Raw genomic sequence first — 27,465 nt, forward strand, 5'->3', positions numbered from 1 at the left:
TGAATATTGTCGACTTGTGTATATTAGCTAACTTCGTTTATGAGAAAGAAAAGTATTTTCAAATTTAAAAATTCATCTACCGGTTCCAATGTATAATAAAAATGCGTCTACTTACCTTTATGAATGAAGTTAACAAACACCTGTACGAAATTCTAAGCGTAAACACTCTTTAGGTGACAGTCTAGGATCTGTAACTGTAGCAAATAAAAAATTGCATTAGGATAGCCATTTCTGGAGATCTTACGACTTGGTATCAGCGTCTTTTTTTTAAAAAATAAAAATTCACGTAATTTAGGATGAAATTTTTGAACGGGACCCAAAATTGAAGAACAAGATATGTTTCAATAGAACGCGGTTCATTTCAATACTCTTCATAGCATTTATCTTCAGTAAAGCCCAAATAAGATTTAGATTTTGTGGAATCCTTTTTTTATAAGTGAAAAGAAATAGATAGATTTTGGAAATATCCATTTTATTAATGTTTACATATCATCATGACAAAGATTATTTACCAGAAATAATCGTTTTCCTTTTTGCTTATTTTTTTGTTAAATTAATGCTTACCATTCATCACTTGTGCCTTCTCGTTCCAAAAATCCAATCATATACTCATCAATGTGTCCGAGAGTATCATCAACAGTTTCTTGTTCCAAATCTTCTTCGTTCTCTAAACCGGCATCGTCAAAATTTGACTGCTGTTCTTCTTCCTCCTCTTCAGCTTCTTTGTCGTAGACCGGAGTCATACTTGACGGTGATGAAGTGCTTTCTCTAGCAGACGAAACTTGCGGTGTAGGCATGTCAATAAACTCATTCCTTTCAAGCACTGATTCTTTCCGGGCAACCTGTGCGGCCTTTACATCTTCCTCGTCTTCAGCAGCCGCCAAAGCATCTTCCCAATTTTCATCATCTGCTTTGTTCGCAGTTTCAGCTTCAGCTTCAGCCTCCTCTAAATCCTTTTCATCTATATCAAACAAATCCAAAACGTCCGCTTTTTTGAACCATTCAGTTGTAAACTCACCTCCTTGAATGACAATTTTATCAAGCATCCGTTTTTGGTTTGCCCTTCGCAGCATATTCGACTCGACTGTATATTCGCTGATGAGACGATAAATATGAACATCCCTTGTCTGCCCAATTCTATGAGACCGATCCTGAGCTTGGGCATCCAATTGTGGATTCCAATCTGAATCATAGAAAATGACTGTATCAGCACCTGTTAAATTGATTCCCAATCCACCGCTTCTCGTAGACAATATAAATACCGGAATCTTATCATCGTTGTTAAATCTTTCAGTTAATATCTGTCTTTGTTCTATTTTCGTAGCACCATCCAACCTCAAATATCGATGTCCGTGTATGTTTAAAAATTGTTCCAAAATGTCCAAAACCTTGGTCATTTGTGTAAAGATTAAAGCTCGATGGCCGTTCGAAACTAAGTCTCTTAACAACTTGTCAAGAACTTGTAGCTTACCGCAATCATACTGCAATAATCGGCGATCAGGAAATGCAATAGCAAGTCTCGTTGCAGCTTGGTGCCATGGCCAATTGTCTTGCTTCATTTTAGGCGTTACATTGTATTTGACAGGTCCTGTAAATAATTCTGGCAGATCTACAACAACAGCTTGAGGAGTAATGCAAGCAAAATTTTGAAGAATCTCTTTCATAGAATCAGCGCGCTCTTCTACGCTTAAAATAGAATCACGTAGCATAGAAGTCGTGTTCAAATTATAGTTAGAGTCACTTTGCGCGGTGAGAGTATAATCAATAGCGCGATAATTCCTCGGTAATTCTCTGACCATTTGTATAAGATTGTTTCCGAATATTGGTTTACGAGTGCATTTTTGTTCATTTAAATATTTCTGGTGGCGCATTGTCTCGAGCTCACGTTTATATTTTTTGTTTTGGAAATCAAATCCAAATTCCGCCTTTTTTATGTAATTTGCAGATGATTGTTGATCTATTTCCATTTCCAATAATGTACATCTTTTGTCATATCCATCAGAAGCGCACAGCGCTCCCATCTCTCTTGATGTAACAGCGTCAAAAGATTCAGAATCTGTACAGACAAGGCGCAAAGTAGAAAGATCCAGCTTCCTCATTGGCTCGTCTTCCAATAGCCTTTTACGAACCAGCATTTCTTTTATTTCCATATCAGCGATAGCTGACCGACGCTGAGCAAACGACGTAACAATCGGACGTTCTTCATGTAAATTAGGATGGTTACATACTTTACGAAGTTGCATCAAGCAGTTAATAATGCTCATAAAATTCCCTGATGCTAATATTTCTCTCGTACGTGCCCGGTTGATAAAGTCATCGTACAGAAACCTTTGTCTCTTTGAGAGCTGACAATAAACAACGTGTTCATACTTCCCCGGCATTTGCTTTTCTACTTCTGTTTTCAGGCGACGAAGGAGATAGGGTCGCAAAACTCTGTGCAATTTTGAAACAGTAGTCATGGCCTCTTCATTCATTTCACTTCCCTCTTCAATTAGTCGATCCATAGGCTTTGAAAACCAATCTTGAAAGTCTTTGAGATTAGCGAATCCAGAATTGGCATCCGTTACACCAGCAGGCATTAAGAAATAAAGAAGCGACCACAATTCCACCAAATTATTTTGTAAGGGAGTACCCGTCAAGAGCAGGCGATGCTCTGCATTAAAGTTTAGCAGTGACTGCCACCGTTGTGATCGAAAATTTTTAATATTATGAGCTTCATCTAAAATCATGTATTGCCATTTTTTTCGCCTAAAAGGCTGATGATCCTGCAAAACAAGCTGATAAGATGTGATACAAACATGCCACGTATCTGGCTTATACCATCCTGTACGTTTTTCTTTTCGCTCTTGAGGGTTACCATAATAAGTTAATATTTTGAAACCAGGAAGAAATTTTTTAAACTCCATTTCCCAGTTTAACATAACACTTGTAGGTACAATAATCAAGTGCGGCCCCCAATTTTCTTTTTCGCAAGCTAAGTGAGCCAACAAAGCAATTGTCTGAATAGTTTTACCTAAGCCCATTTCGTCAGCTAGAATACCATTGGTATTGCTTTCATGAAGTGCAGTCAACCATTCCAATCCAAATTGCTGATATTCACGAAGGAAACCGCGAAAAAGAAAAGGAATCTCAACTTTGTTTGCCGTTATGGTAGAAATTTCATTTATTTGAGAATCTTTGGGAACTTCATTCTCAATTGGTTGTCGTTTCCTAGAAATTTCTTCCTCAACTTCGTGAGAACGCTTTTTTGATTGGACAGAATTATCATATAGGGAAGATAAAGTAGACTCATTTTCAAATTCTTCTTCGTGGTTTTTTAAACGTAAGCTTTTATTATTGGAGCCACCCTTGTTCTGTTTGTCATGGTATAAATCATCATCATGGCCACCATTAAGTTCTTGCTTTATTTCATTTTGTGAGGCTAGTTTTCTAGCAGAAGCACGAGTAATCCTGTTAGTGTTCGTCCGATTTTTCTCAATGCTCTCATTAAATTTTGGTAATGCCGTTTGTTGTCCTCGAGTTTCTTCGTCATCGGAAACTTCTTCGGGTAATTCGTTTTCGGAATCAAGTTGATCTTCGTCGGATTCATCAGATTCAACGTTTTGACCGAGAGAACCAACTATTTCAGGATTACTATACTTAAGCTTCAGCTCTTCGATGGATAATTGGTCATCTGGAGTATCTCTCAAATAGTTCAAATCATTTTTCGAAGACTTCTCCTTTACCTTTTTCTGTTTGGCAGGAGGACCAGTTTGCCGCTCAATCCTAGCTTCTAGTAAATCGGTAGAATGTTTTAATATATTCGCCAACTGCTCTTTGCCAGCTAGACGATGAACCTCTTCAGCACGTTCTGCTCGTCTTCGCCGAACTTCTCTTTCTACTACTTTCCATTTCTTACGAATTTCCCAAGCAGTCCTTTTGGCTAGAAGACGAATTCGCTTTTCTTCTTCTTTAGCTTTTCTTTCATCTGCTCCGGAAAGACGCTTAAAATGCCCTAAAATCATACCAGAAACTTTACGAGCTCGAGATGCTCGTACTTTTCTTTCATTGTGCATATAACGGGCTAATCCATGAATATGAGATAAAAAATTATCCCTGTATGATAAAGGAGGCCTCATGGAGCCTGGTCCCTTTTTTAATTCTACAGGAGCCTCAGCACTGAAGTATCCCTTTCTTCGGAATTCCTCAATTCTTCGTCGAAGATCGACTTCATCTTTTATTTTTTCTTCGGCGGAAGAAACATCATAATCACCGTCTTCTAAAGATACATACGAATTCAAAAAATCTTCCAAATTTTCGTATTTTGGTTCTTCCACGACATGCCCAGCATGGGTGACTATAAGCTCAGGTTCACGTAGATGAACGCGTAATTTGTAATTCGAAGAATCTTCTTTTTTAATAAAGGAACCAGGTCCATCTACATTCTTCTCCGACTCTTCGTAAGTCATAGAATTGATCTAGTCATTTGACTTTGTGGTAGTGGTAGAAGGATGAAGCTGAAAATACCACCGACTGACTACAAAATTTCTTAGTAGAAGTAGAAAATGGCGAGTTTTCGTTCCTTAGAGATTAAATCATTTTATTTAATTACATATACACGAAATAAATTGGTACTTTTTTTTTTAAAATGCATACGTTCATATCCATGTTCTTAACCCCCATTTTTTGGTGTACGGATTGTACTTCCTTCTTAGGCTTTAGAAAAAATAAAGACTGTAATTTAGATTAAAATGCATCTTATAAATACTAAATAGAGCTCGATGAAAAGAGGGATTACAGTTAAAAATGCTAAGGATGCAATAGGCCTATTGAACACACATACTACTATAGTATCTTTTTTAAGCTAAGTTGATATTACTAGTATTATATAAACTTACTTTCTCGTTACATAAAAAGTAAGAATGATATATTAAATTAATCCAATATCTAACATTTCGTATACCAAAGTAATAATTATAAAAGTCTTAATGTGTCGTTATACCTTTTTTAAGTGCCCAAGTGGCATCACATATCCGTTCCTCATAGCATCCGCCATTTTGAGCTTATCCTTTCTCTGGAAATGTTTTAATAAAAATCGTTTTGAATTGGCACGCATCCGTAAAATCCTTAGGATAATACGTTCGTTCCTCTCTAGTTCACCCTCCGTGGCCTGTTGGACCTGTGGAACATATTGTCTTATTGTTCCTGATCTGTAAATTTCCTTATTGCTCAGTTTTGCCAGTTTAGACATTCCCGCATTATTTCCGGTTAAATTGTTTATTAATCGAGAAGAATGGTACAAATGCAGAGTAATCTTTTCACACTCTTCTAATAACTCATCTGTAGATTTGTCGTAATACTCTCGTATTTTTAAAAGTTCTTGATAATGTTCTGTCTCCAATACAGAAAGCTTAACACCTTCGCCATTAGCATGTAGATAGTCTTTGAGGAATTGTAACCAACTGTATACGATATTTAATTGGTTTTCGGGGAGTGGCTTCCTCTCAATTGGTTTCGCAGAGACGGGAGGCAGTAACAAATCCTCTATTGTACACATTACTTCGTCCCATACATAAGACATAACCGTAATAAAGACATCTTTTGATAAATGGCGAGCAATAACTGAAAAATTAACGTCAAAAAAATCAAGCAAATCGTTGATTGCGGATTCGATTTCCACATCAGTTAGCTCATGGTCTTCTTTCTTGGGATCTTCCTTCTTTGAAAAGGAAGTTAGTGTAGCTCGATTAAACAAACTAGTCACAGAAGTCATAGTCTTATCAAAATCCATCCATGAACCTGATAACAGTCTTCTCAAAGTTGGCATTGATAGATTCTGACTTATAACTGGATCCATTTTGTTGACAATAAATCTAATCATTTCACTTTGAGATCGTTCCAGATCATGATAAGTGCGTCCAACATAAAAACCAATGTGTTCTTTTTCGCCGTCCATTTCAATTCTGAAAAGCAATTCTCCATGTGGATTTAAATTTAGCCAATCTTCTCTAGCTATATAATCGCCATATACTTTAGGTGTTAAAGGAAACGAGCATCTTCCAAATATTTCATGATCGCCGAACTTTCCTTTAGACCATAAATTGGCAGTAATTATTAGAGAATCTTTTGCTTTTATTTCAAAAGAATCTTCCCAACGGGGGTTCATAGAATGAATTGGCCTAGTTTTCCCAATTCGCTTTCCTCTATTGTCAGTTAGGACAACGTAGGAAGTTCGAATCTTTCCAGTATCATCGGGTTGTAAATTTTCACCGCGAATAACCTTCACCGTATACAAATAGTTAGTCGTAGAAAGCTTTTGAACTTTTGTTGATTCAGCCTGGTCAAGAGCCTGAACTAACTCTTGGAGATCTATTTTACTTTCAAGTTCTTCATATGCCTGGATAGCATAATGTACATTATTCAATAAAATACACATGAATGTAGAGAAGTGAAAAGGTAAAACCTCAGATGTACCAGATAGCATTGTTCGGGCTTTCGATAACCAAGATGAGCTTGAGCTTTCGTTTTCAGTTCGCAAGTCCACGCTTTCATCTTTTTTATTAGCTTCATCAAAAAAAGTTTTCAATACCCAGCTAGTATATTTAGATAAAACCATATACACGATCCTAAAGAATTTCGTAAAAAACCTCGCATTGCAAAGAGTGTCTTCCCATTCAAAATTCATAAGCGTACGGAAGGATTGATGAAAAGCGTGAAAAAGATCAATAATGGAGCTACTACATGCTGCTTCTTTATTCAGAGTATCAAATGTGTCTTTCTGCAATGCTCTTTGAAGCCAATCATTCGCGTTGACTTCTACGTTATTCAGCCAAGAATCCACAAACGGTTGAAAAAATCCTTCAAAGTTACCAAGTTCGTATTCGTCTTGATGGTAAAAACGAAGTAAGTTAATCATTCTCTTCAAATCTCCATAAGCGTCAATCATGTCATTCGTAAGAGCATCGAGATTACCCTTAGCATTACTTTGAAGATGAGCTTTGGTCACCTCCATTGCAGAAGTAATATAATTAGGCAAAACAACACTGGTGAATAGACTTGGTAAGGAAATTATGCCGTAAATAGCGTCTGGACAGGTTTGTTGAATAAATTCGACTCTATCATTCAGAGCACGACTCTGCAACAAGATTTCATCGATTCCGTCGGAAACGGCTTTTTTTGATGATATATTAAACTCATTAAGGAAAATTTCCTGACAGATTTCCTGTAAACACAATGCAATTGATATAAATTCTGCTTTCGGGTTTAAATCCTCGTTAACATATTTACCGTTTTCAAGGCATAATTCTAGTACAACTAATAGATTATGAAAATTAGATTTCTTGTTATTTAAAACATTAATGAGCGAAATCTTAATCCTTTGTAAAAGTACATTTCGAATTCCAACAAGAGCTGTTTTGAGCATAGATACCTATTAGTCGTTAGTGACATCTGAAAAGATCAAAGAGAAAAGTTATTCAACTTACATCTACTTTTGGCCAGTACACACTTTCGAACTCCTTCGTCACCTTAGATAACTCGCCAAAGTAATCTAAAACATTCATCATTGATATTATATCCTTTTGAAAATATTCACGACCAAGCTCCATGCTCAATGCTAATCGACTTGAAGGCAAAATTCTCCAATAAATCGAGCATTCACGAATGAATGTATTTACGTTTTTTTCCTCTGCGCAGTCAGAGACGCCAGAACGGTATTGAAGACAAAGTGCTAGCAACTGTCGAAAGTAAGGGCGTGTAACGGGAGGGACGCAAGTTAGTGTCTCTGGTGTACTACTAGAGCTATTTCCATGATTTCTGTTGTAGATTTCTGACAATAGCGGATTAAAGCTAAGCATGATTTTTCGATGTTGCTCTAATATCTGCAGTTCACGAGTTTTATAAGTAGAATAGGCTTTGTAATTGGAAAAGTCTAAGACAGACTGAGAATATTTACAAGTGTCATTTTCGAGATCGTCAATTAATATCGTAATATCTTTAAATATAGCCGATTCATCAATAGTAGAAAACACATTTTCAGCATCCAACAAAACTTTGGAGTATGCTACCTTAAATATCGAAGCAAATACCTTTAGAAGCGGAAACGAAGAAAAATCAAACTTTTCAGTGCCTTTGCTAACACGTTTTGAGGTTAAGATGTCTGTACGACTCTGAATTTTTGACTTGTACATATTAAGATGAACAATAAAGTCAGATGTAGGAGCAAGCAGCTGCCGAGTTATTAAAATAGACTCACACAAATCTATAAATGAGACAGAAATCTCATCAGAAAGGTCACTCTCAAAGGAACCCAAACGCTTTGTGAGTTCAGATGAAACTGAGCTGGTGAAAATTAAAAACAAATCTTCAATTCTTCGAGATTCTTTCATCTGCTTCATTATGTAGGGTTTGCTGATGGTGGTATAGAAAGCGGCAAATGTCCCACGAAGCAACTGGTCTTGATATTTCGGGTTACGACCCATACTAATATTTTCGAGTTCAGTTGTTAAGTACTTTATAAACTCCTTGGGATATTTCAGTGACCCTCGTTTTTCCTTCACGTTAATAGCATTATTGTTATTACTTATTGCAGAAGCTCTCTTATCAGTAATTAATTGGCTAGTTGATACAGACTGCAATGTGGAAGGAGCTGACACGCGATATTGAACCAAAAACAAAACTAAAACGTTTTTTAAAGACCAACTAAAAGTGTCAATTTGGCTTCAGGATTATCGAAAATTGTCTTACTTGTATAATTCTTCTTTTGGGATAGATTCAGCAAGCTGAACTTCCTTCGTGTGAAGGGGAAGAGGTTTACGTCTGCAATTCATTCCATTTAGAGTTATGTATTTATGCAAGTGTTTTATAAAATCATGCAAATTCGGTTGTATGATACAAAAGTCAGGTATAAGCAAATAAATAAGAATGCAAGTGGTATAGGTTAAAGATAGGTAGGAGCTCATGGATCATTCAGCAGTCTACCAAAACGATGTAGAGAATCTTTATTCTTTTGTACTTTTCGATATTAATTAATGAGATTTTATATCGTAATATATGTTTCAATTGAGTGAAAAGCTTACTATTCCAGTTTCTCTATTGTAGTATACATGAGGATTCCTAACATTTCCTGATTCAAAATAAAAACAAGAAAAAGAACTTAATTTTGGAGGATTGTAATCTAAGCATTTATTGAATGAGAATAAAGTATATTTGATGAAAAGTTGAATGAAGTTTAGTGCGGACCACCTTTGAAATTCCACACGAATCAACAAGTCAGTCATGAATCCACAGTTTCCAAAAAAAACAGAAAATGGTAAGAGAGGATGTTTATATTTATAGTGCTAATTTGAATTAGTTCCTGGGATGCAACAACGATCGTTGAAAGCTAGTAGCAAAACGTTCAAGCAACGCAGAAACTCTCCTGAGAAAGAAGACTCTCATCAAGACATGAAAGAGAACATTATATCTAAGGATCTTACAAGGCGTGATTACGAAAAAGACTTTAATAAGCCAAATGTCGAACCTTTTAGTTTACCACATATTGATGAAAATAATCTTCCTAAGGAACGGCGGCATGAATATAATGAACTATCAAAAATATTAAGCAAAATAAATACATTACAAGAGCAATCTTTTCGGATGGCTACTGAAGAGATTGTTCAGACTTCAGAAACTCAGTCTAAAGGTATGGTCACCAAGTACTATGAGCATCTTTGTTTACTAACGCTAACAAGAATTATATGGAACGATAGCTGAATTAAAAAAAGAATTGGAGAATGAAAGAAGAAATAATGAACGTTTACATCAAGAACTTGCCGAAAACAAACATTATTTTCAACAAGTCGATGAAGAGAAATTGCTAGTTAAAGAACTTTTTGGTCTTGATGTAATTTCTTCCAAAGTCGTCGAAGAAGGAATTCGCTACACATGTAGAAACACGGGAAGGCGTGGCCGTATGTAATGTCGACTCTGTTGTATGTCTATGACTAACAGCTTTATATTTAGAATTGGAATATCAGTTACTTCTAGATAACTCAAATTTCACGTTTACACCCTGTTTGCACCCACAGCGCGATGCTGAATTGATGGATTACTTGCCAGAATACCTTACAGAAGAAATAATATTTACGAAGGAACAAGGAAAGTTATTTTCGGCTCGAATCATGAAGGCTCTTCAAGACTAAATATATATATTTTCGTTAATATCTGTAATTATGATATGTTATGATGAGGACGAAGTGCGTTATTTGAAAATTCACTGTCGTTGTTGCGTCAAGTATTTACTTCCTCATGTTTAAAAATAATTGGTAGCGCGAAAAATTCAATGATTGTATTTCAACCGTTCATTCCGAAAAATACTGTGGTGTATGTATATTATAAAGGTTCGTATTCAATCTATAATTACAAAGCATACTTTTGTGTCCATTCACGAGCATTCATTATGGCTTGTTGCTCATTGTCCTTCCAGATTTTAGCAACATCATTATCCAGAGGGTCGTCTGGATTTGGTGCTCCCATTAGGGCTTGAATAGACAATAAAACTGTACGAATTTGCAGAGCAGGACTCCAATCCTCTGTTTAATGTTAGCAAGTATTTCTTGTATTTCAATTTGTTCTAATATAAAACAAATTGTATTTGAATTTCCTTACTTTTCAGCGTGGAAAGGCAGATTCTACCAAGTTTATCAACATTAGGGTGATAAATTTTAGTCAAGAAACGAACGCTAGGGGGCATCTACAATCATAGTCAGCATTTTTCATTGCTACGTTTCCATTCTGCAACCGTCTGAAGACATGCATAAAACTAAAGTCTGCAGAATGGTGACCATATCCTTTTGCATAGGTGCAACATACCATGGGGTATTCTTCTGGTAAAAACAACTCCAAATGAAACTTTCCACCCTCATAAGCGGATTGAAAAGGTCCTTCAATTGTAATTTGGAAGTAGCGAAGATTATCCTCCATAGGAGATGCCTCTATTCCTGGTGGAGGGTCTCTCGTCAAAGTGTCGATTTCCTACTTTCCATTAGTACAATTTCCATTGTAAAGCTTGAATATTTTACCTTGATTATACGTTTAGGAAGAGCCATAATGAATTAATGAAACACGCACTTATTAGTTGCAGTCTCCAAATGCGAATTCTTGGTGTATCTTCAATAAAATAACGATAGTACGTTGTGTACTTTTATACACGTTAGCGATATCCAACATTGGTTTAAAGGCTTACACCATGTAAACAAACTTGGAAGGAACTTCAGGAACTTACTTGATGCCATGATACTACCATTTCGAAATTTTGCACGATTTTGAGCATAAATGAATAAAGAAGGTTTTGGAAATTTAGATGTGAATAAGGTTTTTGTTTGAGATTTTCTTTTTGGCATAAAGAATAATGGAGTCTTCATCTCCCAGCATGAGTGATGAACACTCTATGTCTTTAGGTGTATCGCCCAAATTTCATACTGCTGCAACTTCCTCGATTAACGAGCAAAACGAATGGAGCAATGCCGATAACGATCGAAACAGTCCTGGTGGTAATGAACCAATTTACATGAAGGAACCTGAAAGCCATAATGAGTTTCTAGGAAATGAAAGTATTCCTGCTCATAATTCCGTCGGGAGTAGCAGCGCTGATGTAAGTAAAATACCCGCTTATGATTTTCAGTCTAGCGTACGTTCCGATGAAAGGAATAGTGAATTTGAAAAGCGGTCGATGAAGTTAAAACAAAATTCATCAACTTCTTTCGCCAATTTATCTGGCAGCGATCGATCCGAGACGAATCTACCGCCCACTTCTACCCTAACCTCTGTTTACTCTTCCCCAGTTCAACAATATAGTTTAAAATCGAGACAGTCGTTTTTTTCTAGGAATCCGTCCAATGACCGCCAAAATGCAAATTCGGATTCTACATTGGTGGTACCTCAAACAGAAGAAAACTCGCCCCCCATATTGGGTCAGCCGCAAGAAAACGACTCGAATTTAGGTCTTTATGGAAGCAGTACATTTAATCGACAACTTTCTATTCAGGTGAATCAGCCTGTTGGTGCAATGTCCTTATCTCCTTGCGGGAGAGATGTTGCATTGGCTTCTCGTAATGGTCTATTAGTAATTGATTTGGATAACCCTTATAATCCACCCCGAATGTTGCGACATTCAACTCCTTGGGAGGTTGCTGATGCTCAATGGAACGTTCACGCTGCTAGAGACCAGTGGGTTGTCACGACATTAAATCAAAAAACAATCGTGTGGAACCTTGCACTTCCTAATGCGAACGCTATAGAATTTATGCTTCATGGACATACCCGTGCTGTTACTGATATGAACTGGCACAGGCAGTATCCAGATATCCTGGCTACGAGTTCCATTGACTCTTCAGTTCATTGTTGGGATTTACGAACTCCTAGGTTTCCTGTCAATTCTTTCTACGATTGGCATAATGGCGCAACACAAGTGAAATGGAACTATCGTAACCCTCATGTATTAGCATCTAGTCATGGTCGTTTTGTGCATATTTGGGATGACCGATATGGCTCTGGACCCTTACATACTATTCAGACCTCGGGAAGCATTACAAAAATCAATGGTTTAGAGTTCAACAAAGTCAGTGAAACGCGTTTATTAACTTGTGCTATGGATCGCACTGTTAAATTTTGGGATTATTCAAAATCTACCATTGAACCCGAACATTTAATTACAACTGATGCTCCGGTTTGGAAAGCTAGATTTACGCCTTTTGGTGAAGGTGTTATGCTAATGCCACAACGGGGCGATAATTCTGTTCATTTATATGATGTCCGTAACCTCAATGAAGGTGGACCACGACCCGTTCATACCTTTTCTGGTCATACCGATTTAGTAAAGGAGTTTCTGTGGAGATGTCGTGGTGAAGATGTTTTTGATAAAGATAACCGAGACTTTCAGTTGGTTACTTGGTCTAAAGATCGATACGTACGGTTATGGCCAATTTCGAAGGATGTATTACAATCAACTGGCCATGATCCTTCCAAACCGGTCCCTTTTCGTCTCCCCAGATATGGCGCAAAGTATCGAACGTATGCTCGTGAGCCAATTAAAGAATGCGTAAAACCGAATGAAAAGGAATCCGATAGTTTGGAAGTACTTAACAAGGAAAGGATGACAGATTTTAGCACAGAAACTGGTAATAGCCTTCAAGGTGAGTCATCAATAGGTTTTGCCCCAAACGTTAGCCGAAAGCGTCAAAAAAATACGAATGGTCCATCAAATGCTGGATTCATGACTCGTTCAACGAAGTTGCAGGATAATCTAACGCCCTTAAATTGGCTTCGCGGAATTTCAATGGGGCGTCAAGGAAATGCTGATTGGGAAGTTCCTCAAAATCTTGGTGAGGAGCTATCTTGGATTGGTCAAAAATATGGGAATGTAAACTTCGAGGAAATAGATGTAGCTCAAAGAAAATGCAGGATTTCTTTGAACGCTCCTTTATTACCCGAAGGAGCATTTACTTTTATTCGCTTACGCATACAGCTTCCTTTGGGTTATCCGGTTTCAGCTAGTCCCATATTCCATTTAGAAAAATCCAGCGCATTTAGTGATGAGCAGTTCAATCACATATTATCAACACTAAACTTAATTTCGAGCCATTGTATCACGTCTAAAAAGCCATGCATGGATGGCTGCTTATCTTTTCTATCAGGGGAATCGACAACTGAGGATGTTTGGAAACTGAAAGAAATTGATGAAGATTCGGATACTTCTTCTGAATCTTCTGATGGTTTTGTAGAAAACTTTCCGAGCATTTCGGATTTTCGAGGTGGTGATCGCGGTCTCTCTCACATTAAGCAAAATATACCTTTACCTAAAACTTGTGCTGCGATTTTCTGTAACGATACTCTGGTATGTTTTTTTACTACACAACGTGAGAATACTTCTGGCCATACTTCAATAAATCGTGAAAACCACGGTCGGCAAAAGTTGTTTGAATCATTTGGTGTTTTAAATGCGAATAGTATTACAGAATCAGACTCCGCCAATTTCGACGAAGATCCGTCATTTGCTCAAGTCGGTTCTACTGATTCAGATGAGGATTTTATTTGGAACGTAGATGAAGCTAATACTGGCAATCTTGTTTTTCCAAAGTATCGAAACAGCTTAGGAATAAACAACATTAATTCGAATAATTCATTTTTTGGCTCTCAGCTTGCTCCCCGAGACATGTTTACGACAAATCGTTTATCGTCCAAAGGATCCACGAAACGTTCTATAGGTACAAACAAGACGACTGTTGAAACGAGACATCTCGTGAAATTTTTTGACATGAGTGCGACACTTCCTACAAAGAAACATTTGGCTGCGGAGTATGTTATATTTGGAAAAAAGGTCGAGATTTGTAAAAGAAATGCCCAGGTTGCAAAAGCTTTTGGGCATCTTCATCTAATGAATTCATGGCTCTTTGTTGGAAGGATGCTGAAGTTGTTGGATCTAAAAAACAAGTCAAAGGATATAGGAGCAAGAACATATTGGTTTGAGAATGGGCTTTTCCTAAAAACAGTTCAATCATTTTTAAATTACTATATCACTCAGGAAAACTTACAGATGTTAGCGATGCTTTCATGTGTATTGGATGAGCCAGAGCTTTACTCGGAGAATAAGCGGTTGATAAAGAGGAGTAAAAAGCCTGTTTCAGCAAAGTCAGATACAACAATTATGAACAAAAGTTCGGGGAAACTTGCTTCCAAATCGGAAAAAGTTGAAAAAATGTCAAGTCAGTCGTTGGCACGCATCCTTGCTAAACCCGAGAAAAAGTTTAGTGATGGTAATTCTGTGTATTCTTTAGGAAAGGAAGGTAGTGTACCAATGAAGAAGACATGGGTGGTACAAGTTCGGCCTGAGGCAGATGGAAGGAATGAAAAAGTAAATACTAAAGAAGAAGAAGTGTTTTGGCGTTTGCATGTTTGTTTTTCCTTTTGGCGATCATCTTACGCAGGACTTTTAGACCAATGGGGTTTTAACATACCAAAACTAGAATTATTGAAACTGAATGCTGTTTGTGAGAAGGATGGAGGGGATCATAGTGATCATGGAGCGCCAGATATGTTAACTACTAGTCAACTCCAGGCATCGGTTGCTTCAACAAAAATGAAAAAAAAGGAAAGAAAAGCTAAAGTTGATGAACGATGTTCATTCTGTAATCTTTCAATTCGAGGATTATCAAATGTTTGCAATTCGTGTTTACATGCGATTCACGAAGAATGTTTTTATGAATGGTATTCTGCAGAAGATACGATGACTCAATATTGCCCATCAAGTTGTGGATGTCATTGTCAATACTTAAAACCGGAATGATGTGGTGATAATGATGGAGTGTTTTTTTTTTGCTTAATTTATTTTGGTTAATGCTCATATAATTTGCTGTATTTGCAAGAATATAATGAGAAGAACTAACTTTCTTGTATTCGCAGATGACAATTGGATATTACATTTTTGTATTCTTGGAATTTCAATAGATGTTTGTTAGAAATGTTTACTTATTTTGATTGTTGATTGGGATTGGTATTGATATGAATAGTATTTTACGGCAGAAGACAGTACTTTTGAATTTTATACAGTTGCTTAGTAGTTTTTTTAACCGTTCCGAAAAAAATCAGAAAATAATAATTAAAAGAAAACTGAGCAGCTAATAAAAGCAATCAAACATTGGTTCTATAAAGTCCATCAACTTTACAATTCGATGTGCATGACCTAGGTAACATTGTTGGTCGTAGTCACATTTCTTTGTTTTTTAAAAGTAGAGAAGGAGATAAAGCCACCAGCATAAAGTGCCTTTTCGAATTAACAAAATTGTGTTTGGAACATGGACCAAAGTAGGTCACTGCAAGAAGACGCTGAAGGCGAAGAAAGCAGCAAATATGAACCTGGAGTGCAATACATTCAGGACCCTTTCAAGCGACAGACAAGTTTCAAAAAGAGAAAAGCAGGTATATTTAAGAAGGTAAAGTGAATGAATGGATGGTAGATACTTCTGAGTCTTCTACTGGTACGCTGGCTTGAAGAATCATGCTAACAAGACTTCCGTGTAAATAGGCGAATGAACTTTTTATGCTTACTGGGTCAGAGGTTATGGTCATTGTCGTCTCTGAGACTGGATTAGTGCATACATATTCCTCGCCGAAGCTAGAAGACGTAGTGAAGTCACCGGAAGGGCAGAAAGTGATATCTCAAAGTCTGAAGGGGATGAATGAAGATGCTCATGGTAAGAATTTTTTAAAAAAACAAATCAAATTAGTTTGATGTCAAAGTTCTTTCGGAACATCGCTGTTTTCTAAAGGTTGATGTTTGAACGCGCCTGTCTTTAGAAGTACAAATTAAGCTCATGATAAACGATATTCCTTACGTCATGAATTATCACAAGCGATCAGAAAATTCGCAAAGATAAAAAAGACAAAAACTCGATTTCATTTGTATTATGACGGATCTTTCATACTGACTTTTAAGTAGAAGAAAGTAAATTTGATTCTGAAAATGACCAAGAGTCCACCCCGGTCATTCGTTCAGACCCAGACTTGCCAAAGGAGAAACCCTCCAACTTGAACTTTGGTTTGGATGGAAATGGCGAAGATTCATCTGGATATCCCATTGAAAATACTGATCAGTTTTTCATGTCTTTTTCCCCTCATCATGAACAAGAAGATAAAGAGCCCACCGTGAATCCTTCAAAGCCGCTGCCGTATAATCACAATACGTATGGCTTCCCTCTGGAAAAGAAAACTCCATCGAAAGGTCAAGAAGGATACTCGATTCCAGGTGAAGAAACGGATGATTCAATGGGATTCTCTCCTGGCGATTTACAAGAATTTTCAAATCAATTATCCGGTTTGTTTCATGAAGACGAACAACATGGAAATAATCATTATTCAATGCAGCGAGCAGATTCGTTTTCACTTCCAGTTGCTTCGGGCTCTTCATCCGCCCAAAAGAAGCGTCGCCGAAAATCGGAAACGAAACCGAGAACGAACTCTAAAAGCATGCCCATGCATATTACGCCAGAGAAGACTGATTCAGATCCAATTTCACATAAACAAAATGAACAACTGCAGCGTCAAAGACCACCTCTCATTCCTCTTAGTCGATTGCCTAGCCTTGCTCCTCTTTTCACGGAAGCTCCTCGTACAGATGATATGAGGTTTATGAACCAGAATTATCCGATACCTCCAACGATGTCTTATCCAAGACCTAATTATGCTCAAGAAACTCCTGCACCATCCTACTATCAAGCGCCGTATGATTACTCTTTCCCAATAGAGCCTTACGACGAAGGGTATCAACGGTCAGAACCCACCGACTTTAATTATATGCCTATCTAGTAAAGGCGAAAAATTGGAGACGATGCTAGTATATGATTAGTTTTTTTTTTGGTTATATGTATGAATCTTTTATGTTAATAATTTTAGGCAGTTTTTTAATCTATCCTTAATAAATCTTTTGGTGTAAACCCATTTTTAAAGCCTATTTGAGAAGTCTATAAAAAGTAATTGTTCATTAATTCTTAATTTATTTTTAATTATAGCAGACCGTGTTATAAAAGGATTTGTGCTTATTTTGGGACAAATTAGCCGCTAACTACAAAGGAAACATGGAAAGGACTTGTAACCTCAACAACTTTCTTCCATCAATTTTTAAAATAAAAAAATTAATAAAATACTTTACAAAAAGAGTATTCATACTTGGCATTCAACCCATTTTTATCCAGACAAAAAAAAAGTAAACAAACCTTACAAGTGACAGTAAACAAATAAATGCCAATAAAGTAACAATCCCAAATGAATTCAGAGATATCGTATTATAATACTTTAAGATACTACTTCATGTCACGGAATTTCAAATAACATAGCTCAAATCTCCTCGGTAAACCCGATTTCTCGAGATATTGGCATAAGAACGGACGAACGTTCCTTTAACCAGCATCAAGAAGGAGCTTGCTTTCATTAACGAATTCACAAAATGTCATTGTCAGATGAGCAGGTACAAGCGGAAATGCGCAAGATGATTAGCTTCATCAAGCAAGAAGCGCTTGAAAAAGCCAAGGAAATCCACACGCTTAGTGAAGAAGATTTCCAGGTTGAAAAGGCTAAGATTGTTCGTGAAGAATGCGAAACAATAGACAGGAATTATGAAGGAAAGTTAAAGCGAGTTTCGATGGCCCAAAAGATCGCCAAGTCGAACGTGATGAACAAAAGCCGTTTAGATCTGCTAAACAGTAGACAAGAAGTGATTGACGGAATTTTTTCAAAGGTGGAAAAGAAACTAGAAGGAATTGAGCAAAAGAAAGATGCTTATGTCAAGTTTTTGAGTGATTTAATCGTTCAGTCAATGGAACTCTTGAGTGAGCAAGTCGGCATTATCTATGCTCGTCAGCGTGATATTAATTTGGTATCCCTAGCCATGACTAAGGCTGTGGAAATTTTGAAAGAACAAGAAAAATTCAAAAATATTGAAATTGACATTGATCATGATGAGTACTTGGATGACTCCTGTCTCGGCGGTGTGATTGTGGTCGGTTTAGAAGGAAAGATCAAAATCGACAACACGATGAAGGCCCGTCTCGAATTAATCAAGAAAGAAGCACTCCCTCAAATTCGCCATTTATTGTTTGGTGACAATCCTAACCGTAAGTTTCTCAATTAGCTTAATTTTTGTCAATTGCCTTCCTTCTTTACGGTTATTTAATTTATTTTTTTTCGCAATCTTGAAACATTTACTTTCTGCGATATTGGCTTTCGTAATCATATTGGAAGTTTTTGCTCTTTTTCCTAGTCATCACCTTTATCATTAATATCAACCCGACAAGATTGCTTTCATCACTAATAAAAGAGTTTCCTTTTATGCATGATCGTTTACGGTTCGACATTTTTGTTTTCGGTATTTTAAATCGAAACCCTAATATGAAATCTTTTTATGATAGGAAACGTCCGCAAAATGAATTTAAATATCTTTTTAGAAGTATGTTGTTTAATACGACTGCCTTCATGAATACGTATACTACGTGATACTAATAAAATCGATTTGGAAACATTAATCCTGATTTTTATTCCTTCTCCGTTTCTTTCTACCTCCCTTTCTACTTGCTGAAGAAGTTTTGGGTTTATTCCTTGCAGAATTTCTTTTGGGTTGTTCGTTTTGTTTTCCCATTGAACCCTGGTCTTTTTCAATCGTCCGTTCTAGTTCCGAATAAACATCCGAATTTTCATAATAAATCACCATATATAGACGATGAATGTAATCTTTAACCTCACACCTCGATAACAATAAATGCTCAGTTGTACCGGGGATCGCTAGGTTCAGTTTCCGCAATTTCTCCAATATTAAATCCAAATTTTCACTCTTTTCTAAATGGAGTCCAGTCACTGTATAGCTAAAAGTTGTAGTTAAGAATAATAAATCAGTGTAATTTTCATCCCTGCATCGATCCAGTAATCTATCAAGTTGTGCACAGATAGAAGAAAGTATGCATGAGGGTTCAGGAAGTTTTCCTAAAAACCAGTGTGTAGCTAAATTTGCCCGGAACCGGACACTTGTGGAGGAATTGGAAGACAATGATGATAAAAGACTTACCCACACAGAGGGTTGATCAGAAAGTTGAACCAAATCATAGAAAAAATGCGGCTTTTCCGATGTCACAATCGATTCCATGAATTTTGTGAAAGAAGTCCGACAGCTATGCCCGACTTTAACATCTAGCAAACAGCGACAGACATCTTGAGTCATTATAGATTGAAGTTTTTGTGGACAAATGGGATACAAGGTTTGGCAAAGTTCCACGAAAAAGTCAACATCAGAGGATTCATTGAGAACTATAGAACAGACCTCTTCTGGATTTGTAGGTTCTGAACGAACGGGTTGATTACGCTTTTGAATATTGAACCCCATACTTTGGCAGACTTGCCTATAGAAGGAATTTGCATTCAAACCAAATTCACCCTTGCATTGAGGGCTTGAATTTATATATGTCTTCAAACATTGCAACCATGCAGACCTTGAAGGGGAATAAAACGAATTAAAGAAGCGATAAACTAAAACACATGATACGGTCGAAGGAGGTATTAAATTGGAACATGCGACAACCTCAAAAATATAGGCGGGGCAATTAAATAGATGTTGTCTTAATTCCTCTTGTATGGAAAGTTTTGATAAAATTGAGTCAACTTTCGGTTCAGCTAATGATGGATTATAGAAATGGTAATCGAGAGTGTCTGATTTGGCAGAATTCGTTCGTAATAGATTCAACACATCTGATCCAAGATTCTCATCAACCAAGGAATTTATGCCGCCGTCTTCCTCATTTTCCAGCTGTCCTTTGTCATAGTAAAGAAGTTTTTCGACCGCGAACTTTCGTCGCTTTCGGTTCGTGTCATCTAGAGTAGCAGTACTAGAAAGGCGATCAATGCTCCATTTGTAAGAAGAAAAATCTGAAGTATCGTTTTTTAAGTACAGATGCCTAGGGCGATTTTCTGTCTCTCCCTTTGGCAATGTAATTTCTGGTAATGCGTCAAATTCGTCTGAATCGCTGTCGAGAATACTAGTATCTACGTTTTCCAAACTATGGTTTTTTCTCAAATAGTCTTTCTCATCGGTATTTTCCATTGACGGAGGAATAAGAATCCACCATGGAATATGGATGAAACGTGAACTACATAGTCAATGAGAACAAACAACTCGTTTAAAGCAACATGAACTATTTTGAATATTTTCTGAAATGTTAAAAGGAAAAAAGTAACGTGAAATTTAGTATTTACTTACATATCCAAGTAATTGACGATCCAACAGCCATAGGGAAAGCTATAAAAGATTTGAAGGAAAGCTACTACAACAAAACGGAAAATTGCTTTTGGTGCATTTCCTGTTATAAAGAATTGCTTCGCACTTTCTCAACGCTTAACTTGTGATTGAAGATACTAGACTCGTCACCTTGCTTATAACAATAGCTCTGCTTTGTTAAGAATTCGTCGTGGGCTCCTATGTCAGATTTATTTGTTAAGAGCAGGATAATTTCTTTTTTGCGTTCCCTTTTCCCTCTGAAAATGGACTCAAAGTTTAGCAGAGCTTTTTTTACGTACACGAAATTGCCCATGTAAAAGCAGGGAAAATCTTCCTAAAATTTTAAAATGATTCTCTAAAGTTATTAATCTATTACTTTGTTGACAGACGATTGCATCTTCATTATTACAGGGATCCTATCCTGTCTGAGCATTTACCGGATTCCGACAGTAAATCAAATGTTTAGAGGAGTTGATTCTACTTAGGCCGACCAATATATTAAGTGTTTTTAAAAGAACTATTTCGGTCAGCTAAAGTTACAAGCTGGTACAGAAACTGGAAATTTGAAACTTAGTTCACCAGAAGATCCTAGGGATTTCCGTTCGGATAAAACTTTTCTATCGGTTTTGAAATAAAGTTTTAATAATTTATAAGTTTTAACTCAGATTTGAATTAGATTGACAGGCGTATCAAACCCAACGAAGAACACTATTTTTCTTACTTCGAAAGCCATCCAATTAAATCAGATTCTTCAGCCCTCTAAAGACAACTACAATTACAACTTCTTTGTTTCTATTTCGTCCCATCGCCATTTTCAATTCTCTTTTCTGTTCCTCTTCAGGAGTAAACATGAGAAAAGCAAGACAGAAAACTTACAATTCTACTGTTTTTGAAGTCATTAACACGACTCACAAACCCTTCCAACATCCGGTAATAGCACCGGTCATAAAATCCTTTTGATTAGCTTTTACGACTTCTCCTCCACCTCCATTTCTCATTAACCGTTTTTATAATATTTTTTTTGGTTCTTTTCACCATCAAATCCAAGATTGGGTAAAATATTTATTGAGAAATTTCAATAGTTGTTCAAAATAAAGAAAAGATGAGCTCCACGAAGAAATTACCGACTCCTTTATTAAAAATAAACGAGCGTGCTGATATTATTTTGGACCAATTGAACAAAGAAGAAGCGCTTCAGGCTTATGACCGAATGCCAAAATTTAACAAGGAAAGCGCTTGCCGAAATAGGTACAGCAACATTTTTCCGTACAAGGATAACTACGTTCGTCTAAGTCCTGAATGGGGATACACTTGCGATTACATGAATGCTTCTCATATTATTCTTCCTTGTAGACAATCATTTATTGCAACACAGGTATATAACATGTAAGGATGTATCTAATTTGTCTCTTTTTCTAGGGCCCTACGTCAAACACGATTCCTCACTTTTGGAAGATGATATGGCAATCTGTTCATGATCATGGAATCATTGTCATGCTTACGAGATTGCAAGAAGGCCTTCGTGCTAAATGTGACTTATATTGGCCCTCAGACCCCGAGGATCCCTTACAAATAGACGATCTAAAAGTACATTGCAGTCAAAAGTACGAGGTGGAATCCGTCGACGATTGTACAGTGCTAGAGTTTGTTTTAGAGAAAGGCCAAGAGAAAAAAACGATCTACCATTTCTACTATACTGAATGGTCTGACTTCAAAACTCCTAAAGCGGCTTCCATTATTAACCTATTACTTTTTGTTAAGTCATTAGCTCATAAAGTTAAGTTTCACAAATCTCCGATCATTGTCCATTGCTCAGCTGGTTGTGGTAGAACAGGAACATTTATGGCACTTTTCGAAATTGTAATCAGAAATGAATTCCGATATGCGAGAGATCATTTATTGGATTCAATCCCTGAAATCGTTTACTGCCTTCGCATGCAAAGAATGCAATCCGTACAATCTGTTGAACAACTCATTTTCCTGTACATCATGTGCTATGAACTCCTTCAAATGCCTTTCCCCAAGGTCCCAGAATTGGTAGCCGCATATCCACCCTTTTGCCATAAAACAAGCGATTGACATTAGTCTAACATTCTCGTATCAACATGTGTTAGTCACGAAAAACTTTTGTGCAAATCCTTCATCTAGCATACCAATTACGAGAACCCAGTCCGAACTCTGCAATAGAGATATATCCGGTAGATGTAAATTGGATAAAAGACCAATCAACGAAATACATATTTGAGAAGGAGTAACTCGCTCAAATCCTTCATTTACAACTCATTCAACGTGTACTGGAAAGCTTCCTTGCTTAAACAATCTGTATTTATTTTTTTCATTCCTGTTTATTTTTAGCCTTTTAAAGAAAGAAATTTAATAGACATAAGATTTGTTTCTTAACTTATTCTTCTTTCCTAAACTATCTGCGCCTTCCCTATACAACCCCATCAAGCCCCTTTTTAACATTGAATCAAATCTATTTCTGCACTTTAGCTCATTTTATTTTATTTTATTTTTTATATTTCTCCATATACGTTTTATTTCACTTCAAATTGACATCAATCGCAAAATATGATGCTCCCATCTTATTTACAGTTTGCAATTCGAAAGCGTGTTTTGGTCGTCTTTATAGTGTAAGAAAAGTCAAAAAATAGCTATTTTCTTTAATTTAGCATTTCACTTACCTGAAGAACAGATGCTAACGTGTCTAGGTTACTCATTATTGCTACGTATTTGTAAGTTGTGAACGAAGAGCCCTGAAAACATGATTCACAGTAGGCGGAATAGCATGGGTTTAACTAAAACAAACATTCATGGATAGTACACTAAACAATAATTCTATAGGGGATTTGCACCTGTTTTGCCCATTCCAGTGAATGACAAGCTTTGTCATTTCGTCGTGTTCTTTCTACTCAGTTTGGTTTTCTATTGGGTTTTTGATTTGTCCCGCCGCCGTGCTACTCAACTCACTTTAGTTGTTTGTGGGCTTGTTGGTTGCGTTGGTTCAGAATTCGTTCAAGCGTTTCTTACTGTAAGTTCTTTTTTATTAAACCATATATGGTTTCCGATCCTTTCTTAAAAAAAGGAAAGGATGTAACCTGTTCGTTCAAACCATTTCTAACGTATGGCGTTCATGCCAAAAACAGTTACGAACCTTTGACGTCTTTGATATTTTGGTAAGTTATCTTCTATGCTTGTATAATAGGTTGTAAACTTTGCTAATTTTATAGGCCAATTTGGTGGGTTGTGGTCTTTCTCTTATGATAAATGTCATGTATCATAAGCGACGCCTTGAAAAACTCCATTTCCAACGATATGGTCGTTTAGATTCCGCTGAAGATGATTTAGAACTACAAGCTCGAGAATCCGAAGATGCAGATGGAGTTAACGCTAATCGTTCAGCCTAAGCCCAAAAGTACACGATTTCTTTCTTTATCATCCTTGGTGTTTGTCTGCAATGTTCTTGCCCGCTTATAATTTAATCATTCTTTTTGTAGCTTGATTTATGTCTGAAACGTTTTGATGAAAAATACAGAGCTTTTATACTAATTGACTTTTTTCACTGATTACTACCATCGTCATTTTTCACATGTCTGTTTACTGCCGTACTGTAACAGTAAGTCAGAAATTTTATTAAACAATTTTATGAAATCAGCAGTTTAATAGGTATCCATAATAAAAAGCTTGGTAGTAATAATTAGCAACTGTCAGATAAATGGGATTATAAAGGAACGACGCATTTTAACCTTTAAGGTGCAATTAATTGTTCATAAAATTATCTCTTTATACCTGTAATCCTGCTTTCTTATATTATGTCCATAACTTGTTCACATTTAAATGTCTCTCCAAAAAAAAAAAAAAACAAAAAAAAAAACAAAATTTCAATATAAAGAAAAGAAAATATCAAATGTAGATGATCATATTCCTTAAATAATAGGGATCACAAATTCTAGTTATTGCAAGACTAATCCTCAGCAAGCTTTTTATACTTCTTGAGCACAGAAATATAAAGTTTCACTTTGAACATAGTTGATTTTAAATACCCCATGCGAGCTTTCCAATTTTCAACTCCACGACGGAATGTATTTTTATTCTGGCTGGATAAAATAACCAACATCTCTAAGTGAATAGCTTCATGCCTTTTTAAGGCCTCAGACAAAGATTTCGAAAAAGCTTTAAGTGAACTGTATTGTTTGATAATGGAAAGCTCACTTGGAATGCCACTTATAGGTTCAGGCTCCCATACCTTTAGAGATAATTTGGGGTATTTTCCTTCTTTATGACTGGATGCTTTAGCGTCCTTCCCACTAGAAATGTGGTTTCCGGTGCACAGTGACCATCCATAGTCCACGTTCGATACACTTCCAAGCAAAGGAATTCGAGACGTACGAGCTGCCCAGTAGTTTAAAGCTTCTATCCAACCTTGCGCTTCTCCTAGCCTTGAAACAGCAAATTGCAAACGTTTTCTGGAATGGGTTTCCAAATAAAAAAAAGAAGTTGATGGTCTTCTAAAACTCGTTTTGTCTAAATCCATAAGATGTGCTACTGAACCCATGATCGAAGTTTTTAAGATGGGATTTCCGATTTTAGAAATGTCTAAATCGTGCAAATCCCCATCAAAGTCTCCCTCTAGACTATACAGAGACAGTATATCTTTTTCGAGGATAGAAAGAGTAGTCATCCACGCATCCTTTTTCCTCAGCTTCCCATTGTATCGAATCAAGTACCTTAAAATACCATACTTGCTGTGGGGAGGAAGATAAAACGGTGGGGTGTGCTCGTGATTTTTTAAAGCAATAATAACACCTGGTAGATCGGGCGAAGGGCAACTCGCTTGAAAGTAGCCCATAGCAGATTTGGATCTCTTGGCATCTGGAAATTGGTGACGCATAGCTTTCTCAAACCTATTGTGAAATAACAAAACACCGTCATTGTTGTATTCAAAAAGGAGGGATGATGAAGGTCGCGTGATGGTATCTTCAGACTTATCGTTGGATTCACTTTTCTTACTATTTAAAGATATATTGTCAGACACTGAGAGATTCTTTGCATGCGCAAAAATGTCGTCAGCTATCTGCTGTTGAGAGTTGGATTTTTTATGCAAATAACGGTAGGGCTGTAGTATAGAAGAAGCCTTGATGGATTGATACATTTCCTTTAGCGTCAAAGACCAGTGATTAACAAAGGCGGTCTCCAGATCTCTGAGTTTTGAGTATTTCTTCTCATGGTTCTTCGTAAGACCACCTTTTGTTTTTGAAAGATTATCCGATAAGGAGCTGATAGCCGCCGACCCATCATTAGGGTTGGAAGTTTGAAAAGCAAAAGAACTTTGCAGAAATTGATACTTGTCTTCTGAAGTACTAAAAGAAGCTTCGAGGGCTTGTAAAATATCGGAAAGGGTATTAGATACGAACTGCGAGCGAGTCATCTTTTGCGAAGAAGCAATGTTTGCTATATGCAAATCCGTGTTTAATAGTAGCAATGAAAAGGCAACAGAGTGAACTATCTCCTTTGTACAAAATGCCTTTTTCGGATTGGTTTGACACCATCGACTAGAAAATGCTTCCAAAAGATAATCCACTTTTTGCGTTTCGCCTTTAATAAATAAATTACCGCAGAAAATGCGCAAAGACTGTAAAATAGCGGTGTTTCCAAAATCATAAAGAGATACGTAAATCTCAAGCACCTTTTTGTGATAATCATCGTCCTGTGTTAGAAAGGAAAGAGCATCCTCATTTGGAACTATTTTCCCGGTATTATTGAATATATTCGTAGCAGCTAATCTTGGATCACACGTACGATTTTCCAACGAACTTGCATGGACGGAATGCGAAGATGTCTCATTTTTCAAATTCAGGGGTCTCGTAGATTCATCCAAAGTTGTATTAGTTTTGTCTTGTAGAGCACCACCAGCGGGAGTAAATCTATGTGCATTTTCGTCATTTGCTCCTATATATTTGTAACCTGGCCAAGGCTTGGTAGTTATTGGGCTTGTCTGACTTTCAGAAACATAATCGTTGAAATTGAAACTCGAATTGGGAGTCTGATAGTTTTCATCGTTGCGTTCACAAAAATCATATTGGTTTGCCTCTACTGAGGAGTCATTAACATACGGTGACGCTGGTGATGATTTAACAAGAGGGCTATTTTGCGATGAAGATGGTAAACTGGAAAGTATTAGATCGGCGCTAAACGGAGGGCCAAAGGATACATCTTCAAAAAAAGAAAGAGAAGTGCTAGGACGAACAGGTTCACTTAAAGGAGCATGTTGGAAGTCTGGAACATTCGTAGAAACTTCGTAGGGAGGTGATTTTCTCGATTTTGAATTTTTTTTTGTTTTTCTTCTCGCCAACAAAGAGTTAAATCCAAGGACTGACTGAGAACGCGACAAATTCGATTCAGAGTCAGTATCCTCTTTCGAACGGGTTGCGGAATTATCCTCATTTATAGATTCTAAACTCGATGGTGGAATAAACTCCTTTTTATGAAACCAATGGGCAGGGAATAGTCGCTTCAATATTGACTTCTTGGATGAAGTGGAAGATGCAGATGCGTTGGACGCGATTGAAGATTGGTAGCGATGACTCGACCGACTGTATAAATTACGAGAAGAAATGTTTTGAGGTGGAGAGTTTAAATCCATACCTCATCAGACTTTGTAAAAAGCATCAAAAAACGAACCAAAAAAGAAAGAA

The 27,465-nt window shown here is 36.8% G+C and overlaps 11 protein-coding genes across 11 annotated transcripts; 6 read left to right on the top strand and 5 right to left on the bottom strand.

The window, feature by feature from the left end:
• Positions 1–560: 560 nt before the first annotated feature.
• swr1 (SNF2 family ATP-dependent chromatin remodeller Swr1) lies at positions 561–4,448 on the bottom strand (the record flags this gene model as incomplete). The annotated part of the gene is made up of 1 exon (XM_056182795.1): positions 561–4,448. One exon carries the CDS (start codon positions 4,446–4,448, stop codon positions 561–563), a length of 3,888 nt encoding a protein of 1,295 aa, XP_056037638.1.
• Positions 4,449–4,975: 527 nt separating this feature from the next.
• On the bottom strand, positions 4,976–8,807 carry ync13 (Munc family exocytic/endocytic regulator Ync13; the record flags this gene model as incomplete). Its single annotated transcript, XM_056182796.1, has 3 exons — positions 4,976–7,408; positions 7,464–8,679; positions 8,725–8,807. The coding sequence occupies 3 exons, from the start codon at positions 8,805–8,807 to the stop codon at positions 4,976–4,978; spliced, it is 3,732 nt and encodes a 1,243-aa protein (XP_056037625.1).
• A 448-nt stretch (positions 8,808–9,255) lies between these two features.
• On the top strand, positions 9,256–10,160 carry csm1 (microtubule-site clamp monopolin complex subunit Csm1/Pcs1; the record flags this gene model as incomplete). The annotated part of the gene is made up of 4 exons (XM_056182797.1): positions 9,256–9,289; positions 9,332–9,661; positions 9,711–9,929; positions 9,982–10,160. The coding sequence occupies 4 exons, from the start codon at positions 9,256–9,258 to the stop codon at positions 10,158–10,160; spliced, it is 762 nt and encodes a 253-aa protein (XP_056037716.1).
• Positions 10,161–10,377: 217 nt separating this feature from the next.
• Positions 10,378–11,066, bottom strand: ubc13 (ubiquitin conjugating enzyme E2 Ubc13; the record flags this gene model as incomplete). The annotated part of the gene is made up of 4 exons (XM_056182798.1): positions 10,378–10,550; positions 10,627–10,711; positions 10,831–10,992; positions 11,040–11,066. The coding sequence occupies 4 exons, from the start codon at positions 11,064–11,066 to the stop codon at positions 10,378–10,380; spliced, it is 447 nt and encodes a 148-aa protein (XP_056037717.1).
• Positions 11,067–11,368: 302 nt separating this feature from the next.
• sea3 (GATOR2-SEACAT complex/GATOR1-SEACIT GTPase complex ubiquitin-protein ligase E3 subunit Sea3) lies at positions 11,369–15,301 on the top strand (the record flags this gene model as incomplete). Its single annotated transcript, XM_056182799.1, has 1 exon — positions 11,369–15,301. One exon carries the CDS (start codon positions 11,369–11,371, stop codon positions 15,299–15,301), a length of 3,933 nt encoding a protein of 1,310 aa, XP_056037698.1.
• Positions 15,302–15,809: 508 nt separating this feature from the next.
• SOMG_04013 (MADS-box transcription factor Map1) lies at positions 15,810–17,319 on the top strand (the record flags this gene model as incomplete). The annotated part of the gene is made up of 3 exons (XM_056182800.1): positions 15,810–15,947; positions 16,040–16,208; positions 16,454–17,319. 3 exons carry the CDS (start codon positions 15,810–15,812, stop codon positions 17,317–17,319), a joined length of 1,173 nt encoding a protein of 390 aa, XP_056038810.1.
• A 637-nt stretch (positions 17,320–17,956) lies between these two features.
• Positions 17,957–18,640, top strand: vma4 (V-type ATPase V1 subunit E; the record flags this gene model as incomplete). Its single annotated transcript, XM_056182801.1, has 1 exon — positions 17,957–18,640. The coding sequence occupies one exon, from the start codon at positions 17,957–17,959 to the stop codon at positions 18,638–18,640; it is 684 nt and encodes a 227-aa protein (XP_056037685.1).
• Positions 18,641–19,027: 387 nt separating this feature from the next.
• On the bottom strand, positions 19,028–20,596 carry nse6 (Smc5-6 complex non-SMC subunit Nse6; the record flags this gene model as incomplete). The annotated part of the gene is made up of 1 exon (XM_056182802.1): positions 19,028–20,596. The coding sequence occupies one exon, from the start codon at positions 20,594–20,596 to the stop codon at positions 19,028–19,030; it is 1,569 nt and encodes a 522-aa protein (XP_056038489.1).
• Positions 20,597–21,872: 1,276 nt separating this feature from the next.
• Positions 21,873–22,849, top strand: pyp3 (protein tyrosine phosphatase Pyp3; the record flags this gene model as incomplete). Its single annotated transcript, XM_056182803.1, has 2 exons — positions 21,873–22,145; positions 22,190–22,849. 2 exons carry the CDS (start codon positions 21,873–21,875, stop codon positions 22,847–22,849), a joined length of 933 nt encoding a protein of 310 aa, XP_056037662.1.
• Positions 22,850–23,341: 492 nt separating this feature from the next.
• SOMG_04017 (Golgi multispanning membrane VanZ-like family protein) lies at positions 23,342–24,177 on the top strand (the record flags this gene model as incomplete). Its single annotated transcript, XM_056182804.1, has 5 exons — positions 23,342–23,403; positions 23,482–23,505; positions 23,615–23,801; positions 23,917–23,946; positions 24,001–24,177. The coding sequence occupies 5 exons, from the start codon at positions 23,342–23,344 to the stop codon at positions 24,175–24,177; spliced, it is 480 nt and encodes a 159-aa protein (XP_056037673.1).
• Positions 24,178–24,734: 557 nt separating this feature from the next.
• On the bottom strand, positions 24,735–27,413 carry syt22 (Arf GEF Syt22; the record flags this gene model as incomplete). Its single annotated transcript, XM_056182805.1, has 1 exon — positions 24,735–27,413. The coding sequence occupies one exon, from the start codon at positions 27,411–27,413 to the stop codon at positions 24,735–24,737; it is 2,679 nt and encodes an 892-aa protein (XP_056038755.1).
• Between the last annotated feature and the right edge of the window lie 52 nt (positions 27,414–27,465).

Source organism: Schizosaccharomyces osmophilus, chromosome 2 (assembly GCF_027921745.1).
Source record: "Schizosaccharomyces osmophilus chromosome 2, complete sequence".
NCBI lineage: Eukaryota > Fungi > Ascomycota > Schizosaccharomycetes > Schizosaccharomycetales > Schizosaccharomycetaceae > Schizosaccharomyces > Schizosaccharomyces osmophilus.